At 40.2% G+C, this 25219-nt stretch overlaps 1 protein-coding gene across 7 annotated transcripts in view; it reads right to left on the bottom strand.

Moving 5' to 3' along the window:
• Positions 1-25219, bottom strand: part of CDS1 (CDP-diacylglycerol synthase 1) — a 73316-nt gene that overhangs the window by 38398 nt on the left and 9699 nt on the right. For 4 of the 7 annotated variants that reach the window (XM_059066420.2, XM_067035981.1, XM_067035980.1 and 1 more), the window contains 2 exons: positions 7285-7412; positions 1161-1257 (listed from right to left, as the gene is read on the bottom strand). In XM_059066420.2, the coding sequence (XP_058922403.2) occupies positions 1161-1257; positions 7285-7412 (225 nt within the window). Of the gene's footprint in view, positions 1-1160; positions 1258-7284; positions 7413-11268; positions 11334-25219 lie in introns of all 7 variants that reach the window. The other 3 variants (XM_067035978.1, XM_067035979.1, XM_067035983.1) reach the window with 2 other exon arrangements.

The following is a 25219-nucleotide window of genomic DNA, read 5'->3' as shown; positions in this document are numbered from 1 at the left end:
TCAGCACCCAGAAAATGTGTGATGTTCGTCACGAATGTAGTTCTCCTTCTTACTTCTATCACTTTGGGCTTCAAGTGTTTCATATTTCTTTAGATATAAAGGCTTTTATACACAGGGAATCCTTTGCTGTGAAAATCCTTCCTCCAAGGTCTCCCCTTCACCCCAGTGAATCCTACTCAACTTTCAAGATTGCAGTGCAGATGCTGGGCACTGGATAAAGTCTGGAAAGTCTCCTGGCTACCCTCTTTGCTCTCATAGCATCCAATTATTTTTTTCAAATGCTTACTGCAGTTTATGATTACATATCTAATCAGTTCTTTAATATGTAGACAGTCCATGAGGGCAGACACAGGTGCATTTTTCTCAGCACGACTGCATCATTCCCCAGAACTGCCTGGAATGTAGCAGGCATCCTGAAGCATGTGTTAAATGAATTAATTAAAAGATGAAAAAATGTGTCTGACTTCATAACTTGTTGGGTTTCCCATATACAACAAAATCCCAAACTCCCAGAATGGCTTTTGCTTGCCTCTCTAGTCTCATCCCTAGACACTCTCCACATGTATAACTCACAAACCCCCCAACGGACCACAATCTCTCCTTACTACACCCCTGCCCCCGATATCCCCAACTTGGAATGCCCTCCCCTGTCCAGTGCTTCTTTATGACTCAGCTTTTGCATCACCTCCTCTGGAAGTCTTCCCTCATCCCTCTCTCAGACTGGATGAGGTAATTTTTTTACTGTACTCTTCCAACAAGATCTATCATGGGGTTTATTCCACTCATTTACTACACCATTTATTCATATGGTTACTTACATGTCTCTGCCATTAGAATGAGTGCCCTGAAGTCAGGGATCTAGCTAATAGTCATATACGGTGAAGTCGTGTGTGGTGTGTGTGTTTCTGTTCTACCTAATGCTTGGTGCAACGTCTGACACAAAGTTGTGTATCTACTGAATATCACGTATACCTGATACACAGTGAATGGCCAATATGCAAATGGAAAAGATCAGTCTAGGTCATTTCATGAACCAGAAGATGCTTAAAGAAACTAAATTTGCTGCTGTCTTGAACCACCTTCTTTTTCATGACATGCTCAAATTTACTTCAATATCAATGCTGAAAAATAAAGCAAGAGACACTTGGGCAAACACTTACAAGAAGCATCAGCATAAAGGATCCCATATAGATGATCAGGAAAAACAATGAAATCATAGTTAGAGTAAGAATTCCACGAATCCACCAGTTTTTCCACCTAAAAAGGAAATATTTGTAGAGTTAGCATTAACGTGTTCTTAAATTTTTGTGTGTTGTTTCAGTGATGAGTTGCCAGACTTACAGGTTTCCCTGAACTATATTTTAGGAATCCCCTATACTTTACCTTATACAATAACAACAACGCAAACCAAACAAACAAACCAATAGCATTCGCTCACTCACTGAGAACTAAAGGAAATGTAAAAATTCTGTTAGCCGAAGAAGAAAACTAGTTTTTGCTCCATGTGAACGAGGATGAATCCGCAAGGCTGGGAGGTGAGGGGGCCAACGCAGGTGTGCGCACGTTCCGCCCGGGGCCACTCAGGTGGGAAGGAGGGGCCAGGTGCACAGCCCTCCCAAAGGGCGTCTGTCCTTCCTGGTGGTGGATAAAAAGAGTACGGATTTTAAGGTGGTGTAGAACAGAGAGCACGGCCTTGCAGTGAGAAAAAGTAAATAAAGGACAATGCGGAACCGAAACTGGAGAGCACTGCGATTTCAGGGAAATGAGGAAGGTGTGGGGAGGTCTGTCATTGAGGGCAAGGCCAGACGGAAGGTCAGTTCTTTCTGTCGCTCAGCGTGTGCTGCCTGCTTTCCTGTGGGACAGAGCCTTTCCTAGAAAAGTATTCTCTTCTCCTTGGGCCTCTGCAGCTGCTTAGAGCAGAGCTTCCTGAGACACACCTGGCTGGTCCCCGGTAGACTGAGACTTGACCTCCTCGACCCTCTGCTGTCAAGTAAGGGCCTGGGGAGCCCATCTGCTTGCCCCCCGTCACCGCAGGAGCCTCACACTTCACCCCCAGTGTACCTTACAAATATTTTCACTCTTTTTTTTTTTTTTTTTTTTTTTTTGCGGTATGCGGGCCTCTCACTGCTGTGGCCTCTCCCGTTGCGGAGCACAGGCTCTGGATGCGCAGGCTCAGCGGCCATGGCTCACGGGCTTAGTTGCTCCACGGCATGTGGGATCTTCCCGGACCAGGGCACGAACCCGTGTCTCCTGCATCGGCAGGTGGATTCTCAACCAATGCGCCACCAGGGAAGCCCTATTTTCACTCTTTATGTGGCTATGTCATAAGAAATGTCAGCAGCCACTGTATGATACACCTCAGGTAGTTCTAACACCACCTATAGAAGGATGATGCTTTCTGAATCTAAAACTGCCGCCCTCTGAGTTTATTCATTCTACACTCATTTTACATTATACTCACAGTAAAGTTTTTAAATAATTTTATGACTTCTATTAATTCAAATGCTAACATTTAAATTATATCACAAGAGATTATGACCCAACATATAGTAACATATATGCACTGTATTCTAAGCACACGCTCTCGTTCTCCTCTCTGTAACAGAAATATTAGCTGATTTCATCCATTTATTGAATACTGATTACACTCCCTGCTTTCAATCACTCTCCTATATAGCCTAGATACTCCTAACTACTCTTCCTCAAATATCACTTTGATCATGTCCTTTCTGCACACAAGACCTAAAATGCCAACATTAAGTCCAAACTCTTTTATATAGTTTCCAAGGTTTTTCACAAGGTGGTCAAATTGTATTTACCCAACTTTATTTCCCTCTACTGTTTAGTTAAGTATGTAGACTCATACATTTTTCATGAGACTGTAAGCTTTGGGGCTGAACTGAAATGAATGCAGAATCAGAAATGCTACAGCTGAAAGGTTCTATTTGACTTAATAGAACAAAATCTGAGGATGAATGAATGGATTAGGAAACTGGGCTAGGTCGCAGAGCTAGTCAGAGGTAAATAAAGGACCATAAGCCAGGCTCCTGATAATAATCCTGTCTTCCTTGCACGAACCTCAAAAATGTACTTAGCCCTCCTTCATAACTGATTCTCAGACTCAGAATTATTGAGAACCTCTTCTAGAGACGAGGACACTACCCAAGTGTCAGAAATCAGTCCCTGGTGAGAGTTGAAAGGTCCAAGTGTACCTCTAATGTTAAAGGGCTGGCTCTGAATGGCAGCTTCTGAGAACCAGAGATTTAAACACAGACCTACTCTCTTTTATTATACAGATGTTACTCCAGCCAGAAAAATTCCCCTCCCCAACAAGATCAAAGACTTAATTGCCTTATTTTAATTTAAATGACTCGCCAAATCCCCCAAGAATACCTAACACAAAGTTAAGCACATAAAAGCACATACTTAAACTTAATATATATATATATCCATTGATACAGTAACCCAAAGTTCTCTCTCAGGGGAGAAGCACTGAATTCAAAACAGCATTGATATGCAAAAACATATGTACCATTGTTACTAAAATCCAGAGGAAAGTCTGGTTCTGAATTCAAAATTCTTCATTTCCTTTACCATGCCACCATGATCACATTAGAGAAAGCCTTAATTTTGAGTCCAAGTCATCACCTCACAGATTGTTTTAGGTAAAGGAACTCAGAATCAGTAAAGAAATCCATTCAAGTCTCATGTTTCCAGGACCCATATGAGCTAGAAATGAAATTTCTAAAAAGTATATAATTAAGCAGTGTCCTTTAAAGTGATTATCTAAAGTGGTTACGCATTTATTGCTCAAATCAGTTATGTGATGCACAATGTCTTACTGTTACTACAACTCTTAAGGGGTTTTTATTTCAAAAGTAATAAAAATTTTTTTCTTTTTTTTTTTTTGGCCATGCCACACAGCATGTGGGATCCTAGTTCCTCGACCAGGGATCGAACCCACGCCCCTTGCAGTGGAAACGCGGAGTTTTAACCACTGGACCGCTGGGGAAGTCCAAAAAGTAATAAAATTTTAAAGAAAATTTTCCTAGTGGTACAAGCATAATGAGAAAGACCTAGGTTTACAAGGCAGTTCACCTGAGCCAAGAATTAGGGCACAGAGGCACTCTTCAAGAACAAACAAGAACTTGGTGGGCCATCTAGCAAAGAGCGGGAGTTTTGAGAAAGTCCATCTACCAGCCTTAGAAGGAAGTTGACAGGACGTGTGCAGGTTTCCAGGGAGAAGGAAGATGGCATTACAGAGTACAAGAGCTCCAGCAAGACTATGCCTGGGTGTTGCCACGGTTTCTCAACCTTCACTAGTAACATTGGAGCCAGATAATTCTTGGTTGTGAAGAGTTGTTCTGTGTACTATAGGATCTTCCCTGACCTCTACCTACTAAGTGCCAGCAGCACCATCTCTTATTGTGACAACCTAAAATGTCTCCAGACACTGCCAAATGTTCACTGGTTGGGGGAAGGTACAAAATCAAAGGCATTGCCCCTTCCAGAGACAACTACTAAGTTAGACTCATTGCTGAAGAAGCTCTTCACTGAAGGATAGAGCCAAACTTCACTGGCTAATGAATATTCATTTCCACAGACCCATACACGGCTCAAGAAACAGACTGGGGGTTTCCCTGGTGGCGCAGTGGTTGAGAGTCCGCCTGCCGATGCAGGGGACATGGGTTCGTGCCCCCATCCAGGAGGATCCCACATGCCGCGCAGCGGCTGGGCCTGTGAGCCATGGCCGCTGAGCCTGCGCGTCCCGAGCCTGTGCTCTGCAACGGAAGAGGCCACAGCAGTCGGAGGCCCGCGTACCGCAAAAAAAAAAAAAAAAAAAAAAAAAACCAGACTGGGACAACTTGACAAGTGACTGAAGACCTTTCACACTCTTTCCAATTTCAATGGCTTATGCTCTTTTTGGCATTATATAATAGAGCCTTAAAAATGAACATAAATCTTGACCAAGGAATTTCACTTTTAAAATTTTATACTAAGAAAATAATTATAGATACTAAATAAAAATTAGCTATAGGGCTTCCCTGGTGGCGCAGTGGTTGAGAATCCGCCTGCCGATGCAGGAGACACGGGTTCGTGCCCTGGTCCGGGAAGATCCCACATGCCGCGGAGCGGCTGGGCCCGTGAGCCATGGCCGCCGAGCCTGCGCGTCCGGAGCCTGTGCTCCGCAACGGGAGAGGCCACAACGGTGAGAGGCCCGCATACCGCAAAAAAAAAAAAAAAAAAAAAAAAAAAAAAAAAAAAAAATTAGCTATAAAGAAATATATTTAAAGCAGAGTTCGTTTTAATTGTGAAAATTTAGAAATTGGCTAAATGTCTAGCAATAGCTGTTTAAGTTGAACTATAGCTGTACAAAGGAATATATCATACAGCCATTAAAATATTTACATATATTTAAGGATGTTGTTCCTAATACCATGGAATGAAAATGAAAATAGCAAGGCAGAAAACAGTACAACGCTATTTTTACATTACACACACAGGCACACACATGCACACAATGCAAAACAAAAAGTTTCAAAGATAAACATCACAGTATTTTAAATATTAATGTCTTGGTAGGAGGATTATAGGGTTTTCTTCGGCAAACCATGTACACTCCTTATGTAATTAGTATTTTTAATCCTATGCATCTGCAATTTCTAAATCTTTGCAAGGCAGACTATTTGGGGTATTAAATAAAAAGAGGCTACAATGTGTAAAATGTAGATTTTAAAACATTTATTTAATCTTTACAGAAAAGTTTCTCGAAAAGATTGAAACTAGTCATATATTATCTGCTGTTAAAACCAATTCTTTCATAAATAGAGCACAATGCCTAGGTTCAGAATGTGGCTCTATCACTTGCTAGCTACACGACCCTTGATATAAAACATTTCAGTGCTTCAGTTTCTCCATTTATACAGTCACAGGGTTGTTGTGAGAATAAATCAGTCAACACATATAAAGTGCTTGGAGCAGCACTTAGCAAATATACATGCTCAATAAATACCAGCTACTACTACTTGCCATTGTTGCTTTATGCCAGGAAAAAAAAATTATTAAGGAAAATCTTGTTATGAAAGACACACAGGAATCCAGCATTATTCTTACATAACATCAATATGAAAAAGAAATCCAGATCTGAGAAAGACCAGGTGAGATTTTTTTAAAAAGGTACATCTGTAAACTAGGTCATGAAAACAACTGGGAACAAGAACTACTAAAATGATAACCATGCTTTTAATAATAGACAGCAAAAATTTATTCTATTGGCTAAAAAATATGAAAACTTTGTTTTGAGCCAATGTATTCTATTATGATCATCCTCTAGGAAATTAAAAATCAGAAAAGCTCACATTATATTTACTAGATATGACTAAATCAGTATTTTTCAAACTCCAATTTATGACTGATGGGTAGTAAAATCAATTTAGTAATCCAGCATATTTTTGTTCAATAACATAGAACAGCTATCAAAAATAAAAGAAATCAGAGAGCATCACACATAGCAATGGCAAGAATTGCTTTATAACATTTTTACAGCAGTTAAAATATACATTTGTGTGTCTCTTGGGGCATGGTGTAAAATGTACCTCTTACTGTGTGTCACAGTATTAAAAAGTTGAAAAAAGAGTGTTCTGTACCAAAATTTAAGGTTTCATATGTTAATCTTGATAAAATACTATATTTATTTTGCTTTTATAAATTTTATAATTCATATTTCAAAGAATACAATGGAGGGCAATATAAAATTAGCTGAAATTGGGTGGTTATTAAACATTTAAAAGTATATAGCACAAATATAAAATGGTAAAGGGTTGTAGAGTTTTGGACAATGATTTTAAACTCTGTTAAAAGGAAAAAAAAAATACTTATTTCCATCTGGCATTTGAAAAACAGGGAACAGAGAATATAGAATTTTCTTTTTTAGATGTTCCAATCAATACCAGAAAAGGCAACCTGATTTGGTAAATGGGTCACTGGCTTCAGAAACCTGGCAGACAAGAGCAGAAATGCCAGGTCCACAACTTGCTAGCTCTGTAACCTTCACCAGTTAACCTCTCAGACTTGGTTTTCTCATACTTAACAAGATGTTAAGGATTAACGAAAGGATGTACATCAAGCCTCTAATACTATGCTCATATATGGTGAAAAAGTGTAAAGCATCCTCTCATAGCTCTAAAACTCACCAAAAGTGAAATTTATTACATTGGACATGGTCCAGGATAACCTCACAGCTTATCTTGTGTACCCATTAGATTCATCTTCAACCAACCATACCTTGAAGACAAACCAGATAGAGCTTTCTTGAGGATCTCAGGGGTTCTATCTGAGGATGGTGGAATTTCTAGAATATCAGAATCTGTTCTGGAATCCAAATCTCCATATCTGTCATCAATATCTGTTTCCTAAAATTAAAGAAAAAAGAAAATCACTTTGCAAAATAAAAGGAAGAAAAAGCACATGCTTGCCAATGCATTTATTTATTGCTCAGTGTGCCAACTCTCATTTATATAACTTAAAACAAAAAAATAACTATTAACTTATCTTGAATATCCAAGCACTGTTGTACATCCTAGTTAGGAAAGTTTGATTATCTTTGCTAAAGTCTATCAATATAAAGGATTAATTTAAACAAAAGACACAAAAGAAACTCCTATATTATCTAAATCAGAAATTTTCCACAGAATCAAACATTTATTGTTTTTTTTTTTTTTTTTTTTTTTGCGGTACGCGGGCCTCTCACTGTTGTGGCCTCTCGCGTTGCGGAGCACAGGCTCCGGACGCGCAGGCTCAGTGGCCATGGCTCACGGGCCCAGCTGCTCCGCGGCATGTGGGATCTTCCCGGACCGGGGCACGAACCTGTGTCCCCTGAATCGGCAGGCGGACTCTCAACCACTGCGCCACCAGGGAAGCCCTATTTATTGTTTTTTATAAGTTTTTATAAGTTTTTCTACTTAACAGAGAATATGGTGTTAATGCCACATAGATTCTGACCAACTGTACATAGTCTCTTTTTTTATTTGATTACAATCAAAGCATCAACAACAAGAGGAATGTCTTACACTGCGCATAGCATTTTAGATAGATAGAGAAGCCGAATCCAGACTCTGTACCCCGACACTGAGTTAAATCTCAGAGTTGTGGGTGAACTTGAAAAGAATAGCTTTATTGCTTTGCCAGGCAAAGGGCGCCACAGTGGGCTAATACCCTCAAAACCCATGTGTCTCAACTTGGAGAGGGTGAGAAGTTTTATAGTAATGGGGTGTGATCAGCTTGTGGACATTCTTCTGATTGGTTGGTTGGTGATGAGGTAAGTAGAAGTCAGCATCATCAACCTTAAGGTTCCAACTGACCTGGGGGTCTACTGTGCTTGTGGGAAGCATACCATCATTAATTGTTAACTCTTCCCAACTGGAGGGGGTTTCAATATCTGCAAAACAGCTCAAAGATATTGTTGTGTCTATCCTTGATGGGGAACCAGGACCTTGCCCCAAGGCTGCACTATTGTTTCTCCTGACTATTTCTCCCTTGTCTCACATCCCCTCCCTTCCCTAATTAACAACTGCTTGAATCTGCCCATTGGAACTCAGAGAAGGTCATGGAGGCTGAATGAAGGCTATTTTCTGCAATCAGAGAAATGGGGGGACACAGAAAGTCTGTGTGCCCAAGAGCCCCACAGGGCCCTGCTCGGTATCACTCCCCCCTTTTCTTTGATACTCCTCAATCTTGAGAACAGATGTTGGACAAGGAAGGGAATAACTGTTTTGGATAGAGACATTAATCATAAACTCAGCAGAGGAACTCGGTTTCAGGGGAATTGATTTTAATACCCCTTTTTTAACTTTCCCCAAATCTTTTAGGGAATAGGGTAACAACCACTCTGGCTACTTCCAGATGAAATGGGGCACAGTCCTGCCTCAATTGGGGACACGGAGTTGGAAATATTACTGAGTTCCAAGTCCTGGATCTAAGTTTAGTATGATTAAAGTCTCAATCCCCTGGGAATTTAAGCCTGAAACCCAGTCTGGACCTGGTTCTTTAAGGGAGACTTGTAGCCAGGTAGCCAGTTGTCTAATTTTATCTAACTAGGTTTTAACTTCTGATACGGTATTAAGATATATATAACAGGAGCCATTGGCCATTAAATATGTCTCCTCTTTTGTTGTTAATATCTGATCTAAAGCAATTTTATTGTCTAAAAAATTTAATAGTTACAAGAGGATACCTTGAAACCATAAGGTTGCAGTTACCAGTGGACACTGTTTTGAGATTGGCTGGTGCCATCCCCTAGGTCTGACACAGCTCAGAAAATTTGGGTTCTCAGCAATACAGGAAAATGTCTGAAATCACATCCATATGTCTGAACCAACAGCTACTCCATTTTGACTTTCAATTGCATTTTTCTTCTTAATGGCCAAAGCAGATGTCACTGTTAATGATTTCAGTACTTTACTTTTCTAGATATGAGAAGATGCAAGAATTTGGGCTCATAAAATCTTCTGAAAATATCTAACTATCTAAAGCCCTGTTCTGCCAGTTTTTCTCAGAGCAGAGTGCCACATTCCTGATCTCCACCCTGAATTCCTTTCAGGGGGTGTTGAAGGTCAGTGGCCACAGAGGCCACTGACCTAATCCTTGCAGAGGCAGATGGCAATTTGCAGTTGGCAGAGCCCCTTCGGGATCATAAACTTGACCATGGTTTGGGGGGCATTTCATGACCATTTTGTCCCACGGTGCTAGGAATGCTCATTCCCAGGTGTGGCAAAGATTTCGCTGATAGGCCAGTCAATGTGCTATTACTTACTGGACTAGGCCTTACTAGTAACCAAAAGTCTCTGGGCCACCTGTTTTACTAGTCTCTTATGGTCCAGGAAACTATTCCCTCTTGTTGCTTCTTCCCATATCTAGAGTTACACTATTACAATCATTGATCTCATATGGAACTATACATCATCATTTTATCAGAGGCTCAGTCACACATTTGGTAATGCAAGAAACAACAAATCTGCAAAACAGGCAATATAAAAAACAATATAGCTAGCAGATTAGTAAGGTCATAAATCAGAATATAAGTTAAGAACTTCCATTAGGTGCAGCCCAGTATATCCCAGGTCTTCTGACTTAGTCTGTTCTGTACCAATCCTTATCTTTAAGGGAAATTATATATTATATATATATATATTATATATATATATTATTATTATATATTATATATATATTATATTATTGTATATTATTATATATATTATATATATAATTATAATTATAATATATAATATATAATATATAATATATAATTATATATTATAATATATAATATATAATTATATATTATATATAATTATATATATAATTATAATATAATTATAATTATAATTATATAATTATATATAATTATATATTATATATAATTATAATTATATATTATAATATATAATATATAATATATAATTATAATAATATTATATATAATATATAATATATATAATATATATTATATATAATATTATTATATTATTATATATTATATATTATATATTATATATATTAATTATATATTATATATATATATAAGGCACCCAGCCCAGTTTCCTAGTGTTACTAGTCTGGTTATCCCTAGTATGGGTTTAATTGTCCCCAACATAAGTGACCCTTTAAATTTGAATGAACATAACCTGGTGTTAATCTCCTGGTTGTAGATCATGGAGCATCAGATCTTTATCCAAAGACTGATTACAAAGTTAGGCTTCAGAAACAAACTTAGAGTATTCTTCTGACAATTTAATTAAATTTTGGAACAATATAACATAACCACAAGGAACTATCTGGGAAGTGAGTCTTGGTAAGCACAGACATTAATTAACAAAACTAGAATTTAATATTCAGTGAAACATAATTTTTTTTCTAAAATTGCCCCCATGTTCATCAAGTACAGCCAAGACTAATTTGTTTCTAAAATAAGATTGGTCCATTGACCTCATAGGTTCTTCCACATTGACTCTGGTGTAATTCCTCAGAAGAAGTCTCAGACTAAATTTCCAAAAGGTCTCTCAAGGCCAAGAAAGCCATATCAAAGGCCTGCCATCAGATTTTGCCTAGGTGGATTTCTCTCTTTTAGAGGTCCCCAAAATATCAAGATTTCTGCACATGCCAGGAGACAGTTTTTCTCATTTGCCTGATAAGGCTGCTCAGAACCCAAGAGTCTCCAATTTTTGAAGGGAACAGGCAGAGGGAAAAGAAAAATATCTCAGTTTTACTCACAGAGGTGTAATTTATCAAACTGTTGCAAATCATAACCAACTTGAGGGGAAGTTTTTTTCCTATATCTGGAAAACACAGATCAAAGCCAGTAATATTTCAGACAAAACCCATAAAAATTATAACCATATTCACCAGTTCATTTAGTAACCAATCCTCCTGTTAACTTTTTATGAAACCGTCAAGTTTTCCCTTAGGATTTTTTTTTTTTAATTTCTTACCCAGTTTCCCAGTACAACCTGAGATTTATCAAAATACAATAATAACTGTCTACAAATCACAGAGACTTAAAAAGTCATGGTTAAACATTTGATCACAATGGGACTGACAAAAGAAACTTAGTTATTGCTGCAACGTGCAACACTTTAAAATAACTAGAATTATGACTGATAACATTTTACAAGGATGTACTAGATTTTTAGGAATGCCAGGTAATTTAACATACTAATTAAATATTTTTCTCTGAGATGCCTCGACCTTCTAAAGCATCTTAACGTTCGCTGGAGGTTGAAAGAACTTTTAGAATCTGTCAAACAATACTTATTTCATTTAACCAGAGTGAAGAGACTTCAAAAGCAAATATAGATCTCACGAGCTGTTGTCAAAAGCAGTATTCCAAGAAAACTTTGAAGAGAGAAACCAATCTGAATCTGGTCTTGCCCTAGCCCACTCCCAACAAAATCCATCTACCCAACTAGATTTAATAATCCAATCTTAGAAAATCCTGACCATGCACAACTCTAAAACCATGTACTTTCTTACAGAGAATATCCCAGGGTGGCACCAAATACCTTTAGATTCCTAAATACCTTTAGTCTCTCTCTCTGACAAGGGAAGCCAACATTCACTAATTAATGTTTCAATATCTTAATATTTTATTTGGAAATGACCTACCTATTCAATAAACTTCCATCATTTAACTTAACTCTAAATTTTTAAGCTACCAAGAAGCTGAAGAGATTATTCTTAAGTACATATTCCTAAAACAATTATTCCTAAAGAGTTTTACCCAAAAGCTCTTACCTCACTTGCATTACTTAACACTGATAACTCTAAAGAAATGTCTATATTAATCAAACCAACAAGCTTAAGCCACCTCCAATAGCAAATAGCAGTTCAGTACTGAATATTCCCCAGATCATGTGGTCCCAAAATTTATCTTGGCCATTTTCTACACATTTAGATTTAATTTGTAAGTGCTTAATTTTAAGTGAATTAAATAGAGCTCATTTACAAGTTAACTTTTACGTAAAGACAGAACCAGAAATAAGACAGAACCAGAAATCTCAATTTTTCTGCTTAATTTTAAAAAGGCTTCCCCCCCTCCGCCCCCACCCCCACCCTTTTTTTTTTTTTTCTAGAGATAGTCCAGATAAGATAAGTATTCCTGAGGGTCTGGGCACAGTGGAGAGAAATACCAATTCCCTTTTTCTGGGAGCATAGTTGAAGGCCTCGCAGTTTTGTAACAATACCCTGGGGGGCGGGGAGTGGTTACAAGATGGAACACAACTCTGGTTACCCACAACAAGGCTTGTCCCAAAGGGAAAATCCCAACCAGCATTCCAGTCTGACACAACGGGGAAGGATTCCCTGGTATTGTCTCATGTGAGCCCTGTTATTTAGCAAAGACGTCTCGACCCGGTCAATATAAGTACTGACACACATGCATAAAAACAACAAGCACGGTCCCACAAACAAAAAATCAGTGAAGGTGTAGCCCAAAGATTCCATTTCCACTCCCAGACTGAGAACTCAAAATGGCTCGCAATGACTGGGTAGCATTTTCCCATCCTGTGCAAGCCTGAGTGGCTTACCCCAAAACAATATCCACAAAAACACAAACAACAGATAAACTACGGCCATACAGACAGACTATCAGAGGAGGTACAGTTTAAAAATTCCACTTCCACTCCCAGAGAAAGGCTTCCAAATAGATTGGGTCAGTTCTTGAAAGAGAACAAACCCAGAGTTGGCTCTCAGGGAGCCCAGATGGAGTGGAGAGAATTCCCAGCGTTTCCATTCCTGTGACAAAACAATTCTACCTGAAGAATAGTATAATAATTTAGGCCACCATGCAAAGGCCACCTCTCCTCACTTTTAAGAATATACTTTGGCCAAACAGAATTACAATAGAACCTTATTCTTTTTAGTCATAGATTCATAGTTATAGGTTGACCGATCTGCCAAAATTTTCCGAGGGGGCTATCAGATGGAATACAAGAAGAAGCGCTTCCCATGTTGAGTGGAATTAAACAGCTGTGCACACAAAATGGAAAGCAAAACCAGAATCCTCGCCAGCCAAACAAGCCACACACACACACAAAAACAAACAGCCCAAGGCTCAAACTGGCTTCCAACTCCCACTAACCCGGTGGCCTTGGATCGTCCTATTGGAAAAATCACCAAACGGGAACCAGAGGTTCGCCAAACAGACCAAACCAAGTGGCCTCAGCATGCAAGCTGAGGGGGCTTACCAAAACACTGGCAGAGGTGTCGCAACATCCCAAACGCTACTTTTCTGCTTCCCCAAAACAATTCCTTCGAGTAGGAAGTCCAGGGCAGTCCAGCGAGGAGGAAGAGAGGAATGTCCTCAAGGCAAAAATGGCCTTGGTAGCTGCTAGGGTGGTCCCTCTTCTGCCCTACTCCCGCCTTGGAGTTCCAGTGGCCAGGATGGTGGGACAGGATATGACTGGGACTTGGCCTTTCCAGGCAAGAGTCCCAGGAGATCTGGCCTCTAAAGGAATTCTCCAACCCTCCGCTCTCTTGAAAGAGGCTGGCGTGGAAAAAACCTCGGAGCGTCCGATCAAGCCAAGGGACCCCCCAACCTGGGACTGTCCCTGAGTCGGCCCCACTCTGCGCACCAAAATTGAAGCCAAATCCGGCCTCTGTACCCCAACACCAAGTTAAATCTCGGAGACGGAGTTTTGGGTGAAGTAGAAAAGAATAGCTTTATTGCTTTGCCAGGCAAAGGGGGCCACAGCGGGCTAATGCTCTCAAAACCGTGTGTCTCAACTTGGAGAGGGTGGTGAGAAGTTTTATAGTAATGGGGTGTGATCAGCTTGTGGACATTCTTCTGATTGGGTGGTTGGCAGTGAGGTAAGTAGGAGTCAGCATCATCAACATTCAGGTTCCAACTGGTCTGGGGTCTATGTGCTTGTGGGAAGCATACCATCATTACTTGTTAGCTTTTCCCACCTGGCAGGGATTTCAGTATCTGCAAAACAGCTCAAAGGTATCATTATGTGTATAGTTGATGGGGAACCAGGACCTTGCCCCAAGGCTGCACTATTGTTTCTCTTGACTGTTTCTCTCCTCTGGCATCCCCTCCCTTCCCTAATTAACAACTGCTTGAATCTGCCCACTGGAACCCCAGGGGGTGGGGGTGGGGGGGTCATGGAGGCTGAATGAAGGCTATTTCCTGTATTCAAAGAAATGGGAGACTCAGAAAGGCTTTGTGCCCAAGAGCCCCACAGGCCCTGCTCAGTATCAATCAATAGATAGGTATAGATATGTAGATATATAGATATACACACACATATGTATGTATGAATATATATATATATATATATACATATATACACATATATAATTTTTTAAGTGTTTAAACTTCCATCATTTTATTAGATCCTCAAGAGAGAATCACGGCCAAGACAGTGGAGTACAAAAATCTTGACCTCACCTCCTTTCATGGGCACACCAACTTTACAACTATTAACAGAACAACTACTGATGAGAGTGATAGAATCTACCAGAAAAGATCTTCTACAACTAAAGATCCAAAGAAGGAACCACAGGAGATGGGTAGGAGGGGCAGTATTGTGGGATAGTCAAGAGCCATACCACCAGGTGGGCAACCCACAAATAGAAGAATAACTACAACTGCAGAGTTCTCCCCTAGGAGTGAGGGATCTGAGCCCCACACATTAGGCTTCCAAGTCTGGGGGTCTTACATGGGGAAAACGAGCCCTCAGAACATTTGGCTTTGAAGGCCGGGGGACTTACTTTTGGGAGATCCAGAGGCTGCGGGAAATAGAAACTCCACTCTTAAAGAGTGTACAGAAAACTTCTCACACTCTGGGACCTAGGGCAGAAGCAGTAATTTGAAAGAAGCCTGGGTCAGATCTATCTGCTGATGTTGGCAAGTCTCCAGTAGAGGTAGGAGACAACTGGAGCTTGCCCCAGGGAAATAGACACTGGCGGCAGCCATCCTGGGGAGCTCCTTCTACCGTGTAGAAGTGTCCATCTAGAATTCTGATGCTGTCAAGTGAGGCTGGATGCTGGCAAGTGTCCATCTGGAATTCGCCTTCTAGCTTACTAGCCTTGGGACCCACTCTGCCACCCCACCCCACCCCCACCCACCAGACTACAGGCACCAGTACTGGGATACGTCAAGCCAAATAACTAGCTGAGCATGTTACTTGCAGCCCCACCCATCAGAAGGTACCTTAAGAACCTCTGAGCCCACAGCCACCCCTGGACACAGCCCTGTCCACCAGAGGGCCCAGGACCTGGCCCCATACACCAGTGCCCAGGCATTAGACTCAGAACCCCCATGGCCCTACAGCCAGAGACCCTGGAACCCAGCTCCACTCACCAGTGAGCAGGTACTGGCCCCCAAATGTCATGGGTTTAGGCCCCGCCCACCAGTGAGCCACCTCTAGCCTCAGGACAAGCCACACCCGACCAGCAGGACAACACCAGCTCTGAGACACCCCTCAGCCAGTCACTCCAGGATCTGGCCCCACTAACCAGGGGGCTGACACAAGCTTCTGGACACCCTGGGTTGCACACCAGCTATGTCAGGAACCAGTCCCACTCAATAGCAGTCTGACACCAGTTCTGATGCCTAGGCCCCACAACCATCCACCCCAAAATCTGGCTCTGCTCATCAGTGAGCCAGCACTAGCCCTGGGACCCCCTGGTGTTCTGTACCCAGCCCAGTGACCTTGTGACCCAGCCCTGCCAAACAGCAGCTGGCAGCCTGTGCACATGGCAGGGTCCAGCAACCAACTAAACAAGAGGCAAGCCATGACAACCAGATCACCCACAGAGACAGCCCTCCATGAGAGAAGGCGCCATGCAGTCCACGTAGGGGGCATGCTTATAGGATACAGCTCTAATGACCAGAGGGGTGTGTGCTGCTGGGATGCATAGGACATCTCCTACAAAGAGCCACTTCTCCAAGGTCAAATGTAACCAGTCTACCAGATACATAGAAATAAAAACAGCAAATTAGGCAAAATGAGGCAACAGAGGAACATGTTCCAAATGAAGAAACAAGATAAAACCCTGGAAGAAGGCTAAGTGAAGTGGAGATAGGCAATCTACCCAAGAAAGAGTTCAGGGTAATGATCATAAGGACTATCACAGAACTTGGAAGAAGAATGGATGAGTGAGAAGTTAGAAGTTCATAACAAAGAGTTAGAAGATACAAAGGAGAACCAAAAAGAGATGAAGAACACAATAACTGTAGTGAAAAATACATTAGAAAGAATCAACAGTAGATTAAATGATACAAGGGTACAGATCAGTGAACTGGAAGACAGAATAGTGGATATCACTGAAGCTGAACAGAAAAAATAAAAACAAATAAAAGGAAATTAGTACAGTTTAAGAAAGTTCCACTTCCACATCAGGCATACTAACATTTGCATCACGGAGGTCCCAGAAGGAGAAGAGAAATAGAAAGAGGCAGAGAACATATTGGCAGATATAAGAGCTGAAAAGTTCCCTAACCTGGAATAGGAAGGTCCAGGAAGCACAGGGCATCCCATACAGGATCAACCCAAAGAGGAACACACCAAGACACATCATAATTAAAATGGCAAAAATTAAAGATAAAGAGAGAATATTAAAAGCAGCAAGGCTGGGCTTCCCTAGTGGCGCAGTGGTTGAGAATCCACCTGCTGATGCAGGGGACATGGGTTCGTGCCCCGGTCCAGGAAGATCCCACATACTGTGGAGTGGCTGGGCCCATGAGCCATGGCTGCTGAGCCTGTGCGTCTGGAGACTGTGCTCCACAACGGGAGAGGCCACAACAGTGAGAGGCCTGCATACCACACACACACACACACACACACACACACACACACACACACACACACACACACACAAAGTAGCAAGGTAAAAATCAACAAGTTATGTAAAAAGGAACTCCCAACTGACTTTTCAGCACAAACTCTGCAGACCAGAAGGGAGTGGCACGATATACTTAAAGTGCTGAAAGGGGAAAACCTAGCACCAGGAATACTCTACCTGGCAAGGCTTTCATTCAGATTTGATGAAGAGACGAAAAGTTTTGCAGACAAGCAAAGGCAAGAAGAGTTCAACACCACCAAATCATCTTTACAAGAACTGTTACAAGGACTTCTCTAAGAGAAAAAGAAAAGGCCACAACTAGAAACATGAAAACTACAAAAGGAAAAAGCTCATTGGTAAAGGCAAATAAATAGTAAAGGTAGTAAATCAACCACACACAAAGCTAGTAGGAAGGCTAAAAGACAAAACTAGTGAAATCACATATGTCTGTAATAAGGAGTTAAGGAATACACAAAACAAAAAGATGTAAAATATAATGTTGAAAACAGTCATTGTAAGGGTTGACAAGAACAAATGCCCAGTTGTTAAAATGTATTTGAAATTAAGAAATCCGCAACTTAAGACAATCATGTATGTATACAGATTGCTATGTATAAACCTGATGATAACTATAAACCAAAAATCGACAATAGATAATACACACACAAAAAAGAGGAAAGAATCCAAACATAACACTAAAGATAATCATCAAATCATAAGAGACAACAAAAGAAGAAAGGAACAAAAAAGAACTGCAAAAACAATTTTAAAAATGGCACCAAGAACATACATATCAATAACTACTTTCAATGTAAATGGACCAAATGCTTCAGTCAAAAGTCACAAAGTGACAGAATGCATATAAAAACAAGGCCTGTATATATGCTGCCTATAAGAGACTCACTTCAGATCTAAAGACACACACAGACTAAAAGTGAGGAGATGGAAAAAGGTATTCCACGCAAATGGAAATCGAAAGAAAGCCAGGGAAGTAATAATTATATCAGACAAAAACAGACTTTAAGACAAAGACTGTTATAAGAGACAAAGAACATTACATAATGATATTATCAAGTGATCAGTTCAAGAAGAAAATATAACAATTGCAAATACATATGCACCCAACATAGGAACACCTAAATAAATAAAGCAAATATTAACAGACATAAAGGAAGAAATTGACAGTAACACAAAAATAGTAGGGGACCTTAACACCCCACTTATATCAATGGACAGATCATTCAGACAGAAAGTCAATAAGGAAACACTGGCCTTAAATGACACATTAGGCCAAATTAATGTAATAGATATATATAGAACATACCATCCAAAAGCAGCAGAATACACATTTTTTTCAAGTGCACATAGAATACATTCTCCAGGATAGATCACAAGCTGCATGTGTTAGTGCACAAAACAAGCCTTGCTAAATTTAAGGAAACTGAAATCATATGAAGCATCATTTCTGACTACAACACTATTTCAATTACAAGAAAAAAATGCAAAAAGCCACAAACACGTGGCTAAACACAAAAGGCTAAACAATATGCTACCAAACAACCAATGGATCACTGAAGAAATCAATGCAGCCAAAAATAAATAAATAAATAAATTTATTTTTTTTTAAACTCCAACAAAAAAAGTCCAGGACCAGAGGGCTTCACAGGTGAATTCTACCAAACATTTAGGGAAGAGTTACCATCTATTTTTCTCAAACTATTCCAAAAAGTTGCAGAGGAAGGAATGCTTCCAAACTCATTCTATGGTACCAGCATCACCCTGATACCAAATCCAGAGAAAGGTATCACAAAAAATGAAAATTACAGGTCAATATCACTGATAAACATAGAAGCAGAAATCCTCAACAAAATATTAGCAAACTGAATCCAACAATATATTTAAAAGATCATATACCATGATCAAGTGGGATCTATCCCAGATGCAAGGACTTTTCAATATCCACAAATCGATCAACATGATACAACAACAAATCAATAGACTGAATAATAAAAATCATATGATTGTCTCAATAGATGCAGAAAAAGTTTTGGACAAAAATGTTTATGTAAAACACCCATTTATGACAAAAACTGTCAACAAAGTAAGTATATAGGGAGCATACCTCAACATAATACAGGCCATATATGATAAGCCCACAGCTAATATCATACCTAACAATGAAAAGCTGAAAGTATTTCCTCTAAGATCAGGAACAGGGTGAGGATGCCCACTCTTGCCACTTTTATTCAACACAGTATTGGAAGTCCTAGCCACAGCAATCAAACAAGAAAAAGAAATAAAAGGAATCCAAACTGGAAAGGAAGAAGTAAAACTGTCACTGTTCGCAGTTGACGTATTATACACAGAAAACCCTAAGGACGCCACCAAAAAACTACTAGGGCTCATCAATGATGATAAAGTTGGAGAATACAAAATTAATATACAAAAACCTACTGCATTTCTGTACACTAACAGTAAACTACCAGAAAGAGAAATTGAGGAAACTATCCCATTTACAATCACATCAAAAAGAATAAAATACCTAGGAATAAACTTTCCTAAGGAGGTAAAAGACCTGTATTTGGGAAACTATAAGACACTGATGAAAGAAATTGAAGATGACACAAACAGATGGAAAGATATACCATGTTCATGAATTGGGAGGACTAATATTGTTAAAATGACCATACAACCCAAGGCAATCTACAGATTCAATGTAATCCCTAACAAAATACCAATGGCATTTTTCACAAAACTAGAACAAATAATTTTAAAATTTGTATGGAATCACAAAAGACCCCAAATAGTCAAAACAATCTTGAGAAACAAGAACGGAGCTGGAAGCATCACATTCCCTGACTTCATACTATACTACAACGTCACAGTCATCAAAACAGTACAGTACTGGCACAAGAACAGACACATAGATCAATGGAACAGAATAGAGAGCCCAGAAATAAACCCAGGCACTTATGGTCAATCAATCTATGACAAAGGAGGCAAGAATATACAATGGAGAAAAAACAGTCTCTTCAATAACTGGTGCTGGAAACTGGGCAGCTACATGTGAAAGAATGAAACTATAACGTTTTCTCATACCATATACAAAAATAAACTCAAAATGGATTGAAGACCTAAATGTAAGACTGGAAATCATAAAACTCCTAGAAGAAAACACTGGCAGAACACTCTTTGACATAAATTGTAGCAGTATTTTTTTGATCAGTTTCCTAAAGCAAGGAAATAAAAGCAAAAATAAACAAATGAGACCTAATTAAACTTAAAGGCTTTTGCACAGCAATGAAAACCATGAACAAAACAAAAAGACAACCTACTGAATGAGAGAAAATATATGCAAATGTTATGACTGATAAGGGATTAATATCTAAAATATATAAACAGCTCATACAACTCAATATCAAAAAAACCAAACAACTCAATCAAAAAATAGGCAGAAGACCTGTATAGACATTTTTTTCCAAAGAAGAGATAAGAATGGCCAAAAGGCACATGAAAAGGTGCTCAACATTATTAATTATCATAGAAATGCAAATCAAAACCACAATGATATATCATCTCACACCTGTCAGAATGACTATCATCAAAAAGACCACAAATAACAAATGTTGTCGAGGATGTGGAGAAAAAGGAACTCTGTGCACTGTTGGTGGGATTGTAAATTGGTGTAGGCACTGTGGAAACAGTATAGAGGTTCCTGAAAAAACTAAAAATAGAACTACCATATGATCCAGCAATTCCACTTCTGGGTATATATCTGAAAAAATAAAAAACACTAATTAAAAAAGATACATGCACCCCAGTGTTCAAAGCAGCATTATTTACAATAGCCAACATACGGAAGCAAGCTAGGTATACATCAACAAATGAATGGATAAAGAAGATGTGGTGTGTATATATATATATATACACACAATGGAATGCTACTCAACCATAAAAAGGAATAAATTTTGCCATTTGCAACAACGTGGATGGACCTGGAGGGTATTAGGCTTAGTGAAATAAGTCAAACAGAGAAAGACAAACAGTACACCTTATCAATTACTTGCAGACTCTAAAACAAACAAACAAAAACAAAACAAAACCAAAAAAATGAAAAAGACTCACAGATATAGAGAACAGACTAATGGTTACTGGGGAGAGAGGGAAGGGGAGACAGGCACGATAGGGATAGGGGATAAAAGGTACCAATTACTGTGTATAATGTAAATAACTACAAGGATACAGGTACAGAAAAAAAATATGCTTTTTTTTTTTAAAAAAGAGACAATCCTAATGAAACAGGTCAAACAGACACTATCATTGCTGTTTTACTTACAGGTAAACTATGGTCAAAAGCATTTGCTCTGGTGGTGTGATTTTTTTTTTTATAAAGTTATTTAAAACCCAAACTGACTTCTAAGAGTACATGTACAAGAACTGTGTATGTATGCTGGGGCCGTTACACAACGGATGGTCACTGTAGAACCTCCAGGGATAGAGTGGCTAAGGAATTTTAAGAAAAGAGTTGCCTCAGGCTCAGTTTTGAAGTTGTTCATTCTGCTGTAAGGAACAGCCTCCACTCCTATGTCCTCCCCTCTCCTATACCCACCCCTAGCAGCAACCTTCATTAAAGAGTGCCACACACACAAATGCTTTGGTTTACTGAGGGGGGAACTGGGGGAAGGGGACTGAACTGGGTCAAAGGGAAGAGAATATTCACAGGGGGTGAATACAGGCAGAATAAGCATTGAGCAGAATCTTGGGCCAGAAGTGATACTAGGAATGAAAGCACCTAGGGATTCAAAATGTTTAGGAATCTCAAACCAAACTCAGTCTTTATTAGCACCAAAGTTTGGCAAATTTCATCACACCTTCTAACTGATACTTTATCCATAAAATGGAAACATTTAATATAATGCCAAGGACTCAGTTAGGTCAATGAAATAGTAAGCTATTATTACTATCGAATCCAATTCCTCATTAAGTGGCTTAACAAATAAAATGTTAGCCTTGGGGCAGTGTTATCAGTTTTCATAAAGCACTAATAAACTTTTGTTTACTAACTACAACTTTCTTACTAAACAATTATGAAATTAAATGTGACATTATACCAAAAGTGACAAATGAAACAAATGTCACATTTCCACTGTGACACTGAGAGTCAGTTGGCCCCAGAGCAACTTAAACAAAGAGAGATGTTGACTAGTAAACCACCAGACAGGACATCTCCTGAAAACACCAGGGAACCTGCTGTTAGTCTGATATTCCAGCAGGTTTTTGACATCTAGAATGATGGAACACATCACATTTTTTTCTCTGCTTTGCCCTCTTTTTTTTCACCTTCAGTAACCCAGAGCGTTGCAGACATAGTGTGAGTGGTAGTCGAGACAGTGACTAATGGAAATGGCTCCATAGGGCACATCACCAGGTTGCAGAAAGAGCACCAGACTAGAAGTCAGGAGCTGCAAGTACAGTGATCACTCAGTACCTGGTGGGAGTGGGGGAAGTGGGGTGGGGAATAGTTCCTGGACACCCTCAGATACAAAAATCAGAGAATATAACCTACACACATCCTCTCATACACTTTAAATCATCTCTAGATTACTTATAAAACCCAATACAATGTAAATAGTTGCAAGTACAATGTAAACAGTTGTGAGTATGCAGCAAATTCAAGTTTTGCTTGTCGGAACCTTCTGGGATTTTTTTTTTTTCAAATATCTTCATCCACAGTTGGTTGAATCCACGGATTTGCAACCCACGGATGTGAGGGCCGACGGTACTGATTGCACCTGTAACTAGCACTATGACAAAAGGCAAAACACTTACCCTAAAAAAACTCAGCCCTTGGTTTCCTTAAAAAATAAAACCATTGGACTTTCAGCACACCACCTCCAAGTCCACTTGCTGATAATGGTGATGTGCCACAACCCTGCCCAGTAGTTCATAAGCTTTGTGAGAAGAAGAAATACTATTGGCCTCACTTTTTTTTTTTTTTTTTTTTTTTTTTTTTTTTGCGGTACGCGGGCCTGTCACTGTTGTGGCCTCTCCAGATGCGGAGCACAGGCTCCGGACGCGCAGGCTCAGCGGCCATGGCTCACGGGCCCAGTTGCTCCGCGGCACGTGGGATCTTCCGGGACCGGGGCACGAACCCACGTCCCCTGCATCGGCAGGCGGACTCTCAACCACTGTGCCACCAGGGAAGCCCTGGCCTCACTTTTGACTTGCAAGAGGCTGGCAGACGACCTTGCACAGTGGCTGGCATTTATTAGGCACTATGTAAATATGTGCTGAATGGGCCTTGCAACCATCAGTTGCTTGTGCCTTTCTGATCCCATACCTTGGTGCTTTCCGTTCCCTACCCCCTCTCGTCGATTGTTGCTGCACTTTGAGGACCCGCGACTAGCGGCAGGCTCTGGACGTACAGGCTCAGCAGCCATGGCTCACGGACCCAGCTACTCCGCAGCATGTGGGATCTTCCTGGACTGGGGCACAAACCCGCGTCCCCTGCATCAGCAGGCAGATTCTCAACCACTGTGCCACCAGGGAGGCCCAAGCCTATGTCTTTTGGTTGGAGCATTCAATCCATTCACTTTTAAGAGAAGTTCCTTTACCATTTGTTGTAGAGCTGGTTTGGTGGTGCTGAATTGTATTAGCTTTTGCTTGTCTGTAAAGCTTTTGATTCTCCATCGAATCTGAATGAGATCCTTGCCAGTCCTGTCAATGTCCTGCAATTAAATCCCGCTAGCCTTCAAAGTCTGATTCTCTTGGAATTCCTCCTCCTGTTGCTGAACCTCCAGGTTGGGAAGCCTGATGTGGGGCTCAGAACCTTCACTCCAGTGGGTGGACCTGTGTGGTACAAGTGTTCTCCAGTTTGTGAGTCACCCACCCAGCAGTTATGGGATTTGATTGTATTTTGATTGTGCCCCTCCTACCATCTCATTGTGGCTTCTCCTTTGTCTTTGGATGAGAGGTATCTTTTTTGGTAAGTTCCAGTGTCTTCCTGTCAATGATTGTTCAGCAGTTGGTTGAGTCTGGTGTTCTCACAGGAGGGAGTGAGAGCACGTCGTTCTACTCCACCATCTTGAACCCACATCCTGGCAGGGGATTTTTAACCACTGTGCCACAAGGGAAGTCCCAGGAAACATATTTTTGTTACCTTATATGCTTTATTCTACCTGTGCACTTGTTACAGGCATCTGTGTGTCTCTTTGCTCTTCTGTGATGCTGGAAGCTCTGTGAAGACAGGGACTCTTGTATTCATCTTTGTGGCTCCCACAGAGCAAAGCCCAGCTGAACAATTACAAACAAGAATAAATAGGTAAAATTAAAAAAAAAAAAAAAATGTGTTGAATGAACTGAGTCTGTCAGTTCATGCTAACATTTAAGATTAAAATAGTTCTCAACTGTTCTTGCTAGGTGAGTAATCTTGGCCAACTCACCTTGCTTGGGAGCTCAGTAGCACTTACATAAAATGAGGGCTTCTGACTATGAAAGACTACTCTTTTCCAAATATAAAATGATAATGAAAGTATTTCTGGTAAATGGTGGATGAAAGTTGAAAAAATTAAATTTTCTTTATTACCCTGTAAATCTAATTCCTACAGTAAAATGTACTTAGAAAATAAGAGCAGGGCTTCCCTGGTGGCGCAGTGGTTGAGAATCCGCCTGCTGATGCAGGGGACGCGGGTTCGTGCCCCGGTCTGGGAAGATCCCACATGCCGGGAGCAGCTGGGCCCGTGAGCCATGGCCGCTGAGCCTGTGTGTCCGGAGGCTGTGCTCCGCAACCGGAGAGGCCATGACAGTGAGAGGCCCGCGTACCGCAAAAAAAAAAGAAAATAAGAGCAAAAGTACTTTACAAATATTGATTTATTTA

Source organism: Kogia breviceps, chromosome 6 (genome assembly GCF_026419965.1).
Source record: "Kogia breviceps isolate mKogBre1 chromosome 6, mKogBre1 haplotype 1, whole genome shotgun sequence".
Classification (NCBI taxonomy): Eukaryota; Metazoa; Chordata; class Mammalia; order Artiodactyla; family Physeteridae; genus Kogia; species Kogia breviceps.
This window is presented reverse-complemented; position numbering and strand designations above follow the sequence as displayed.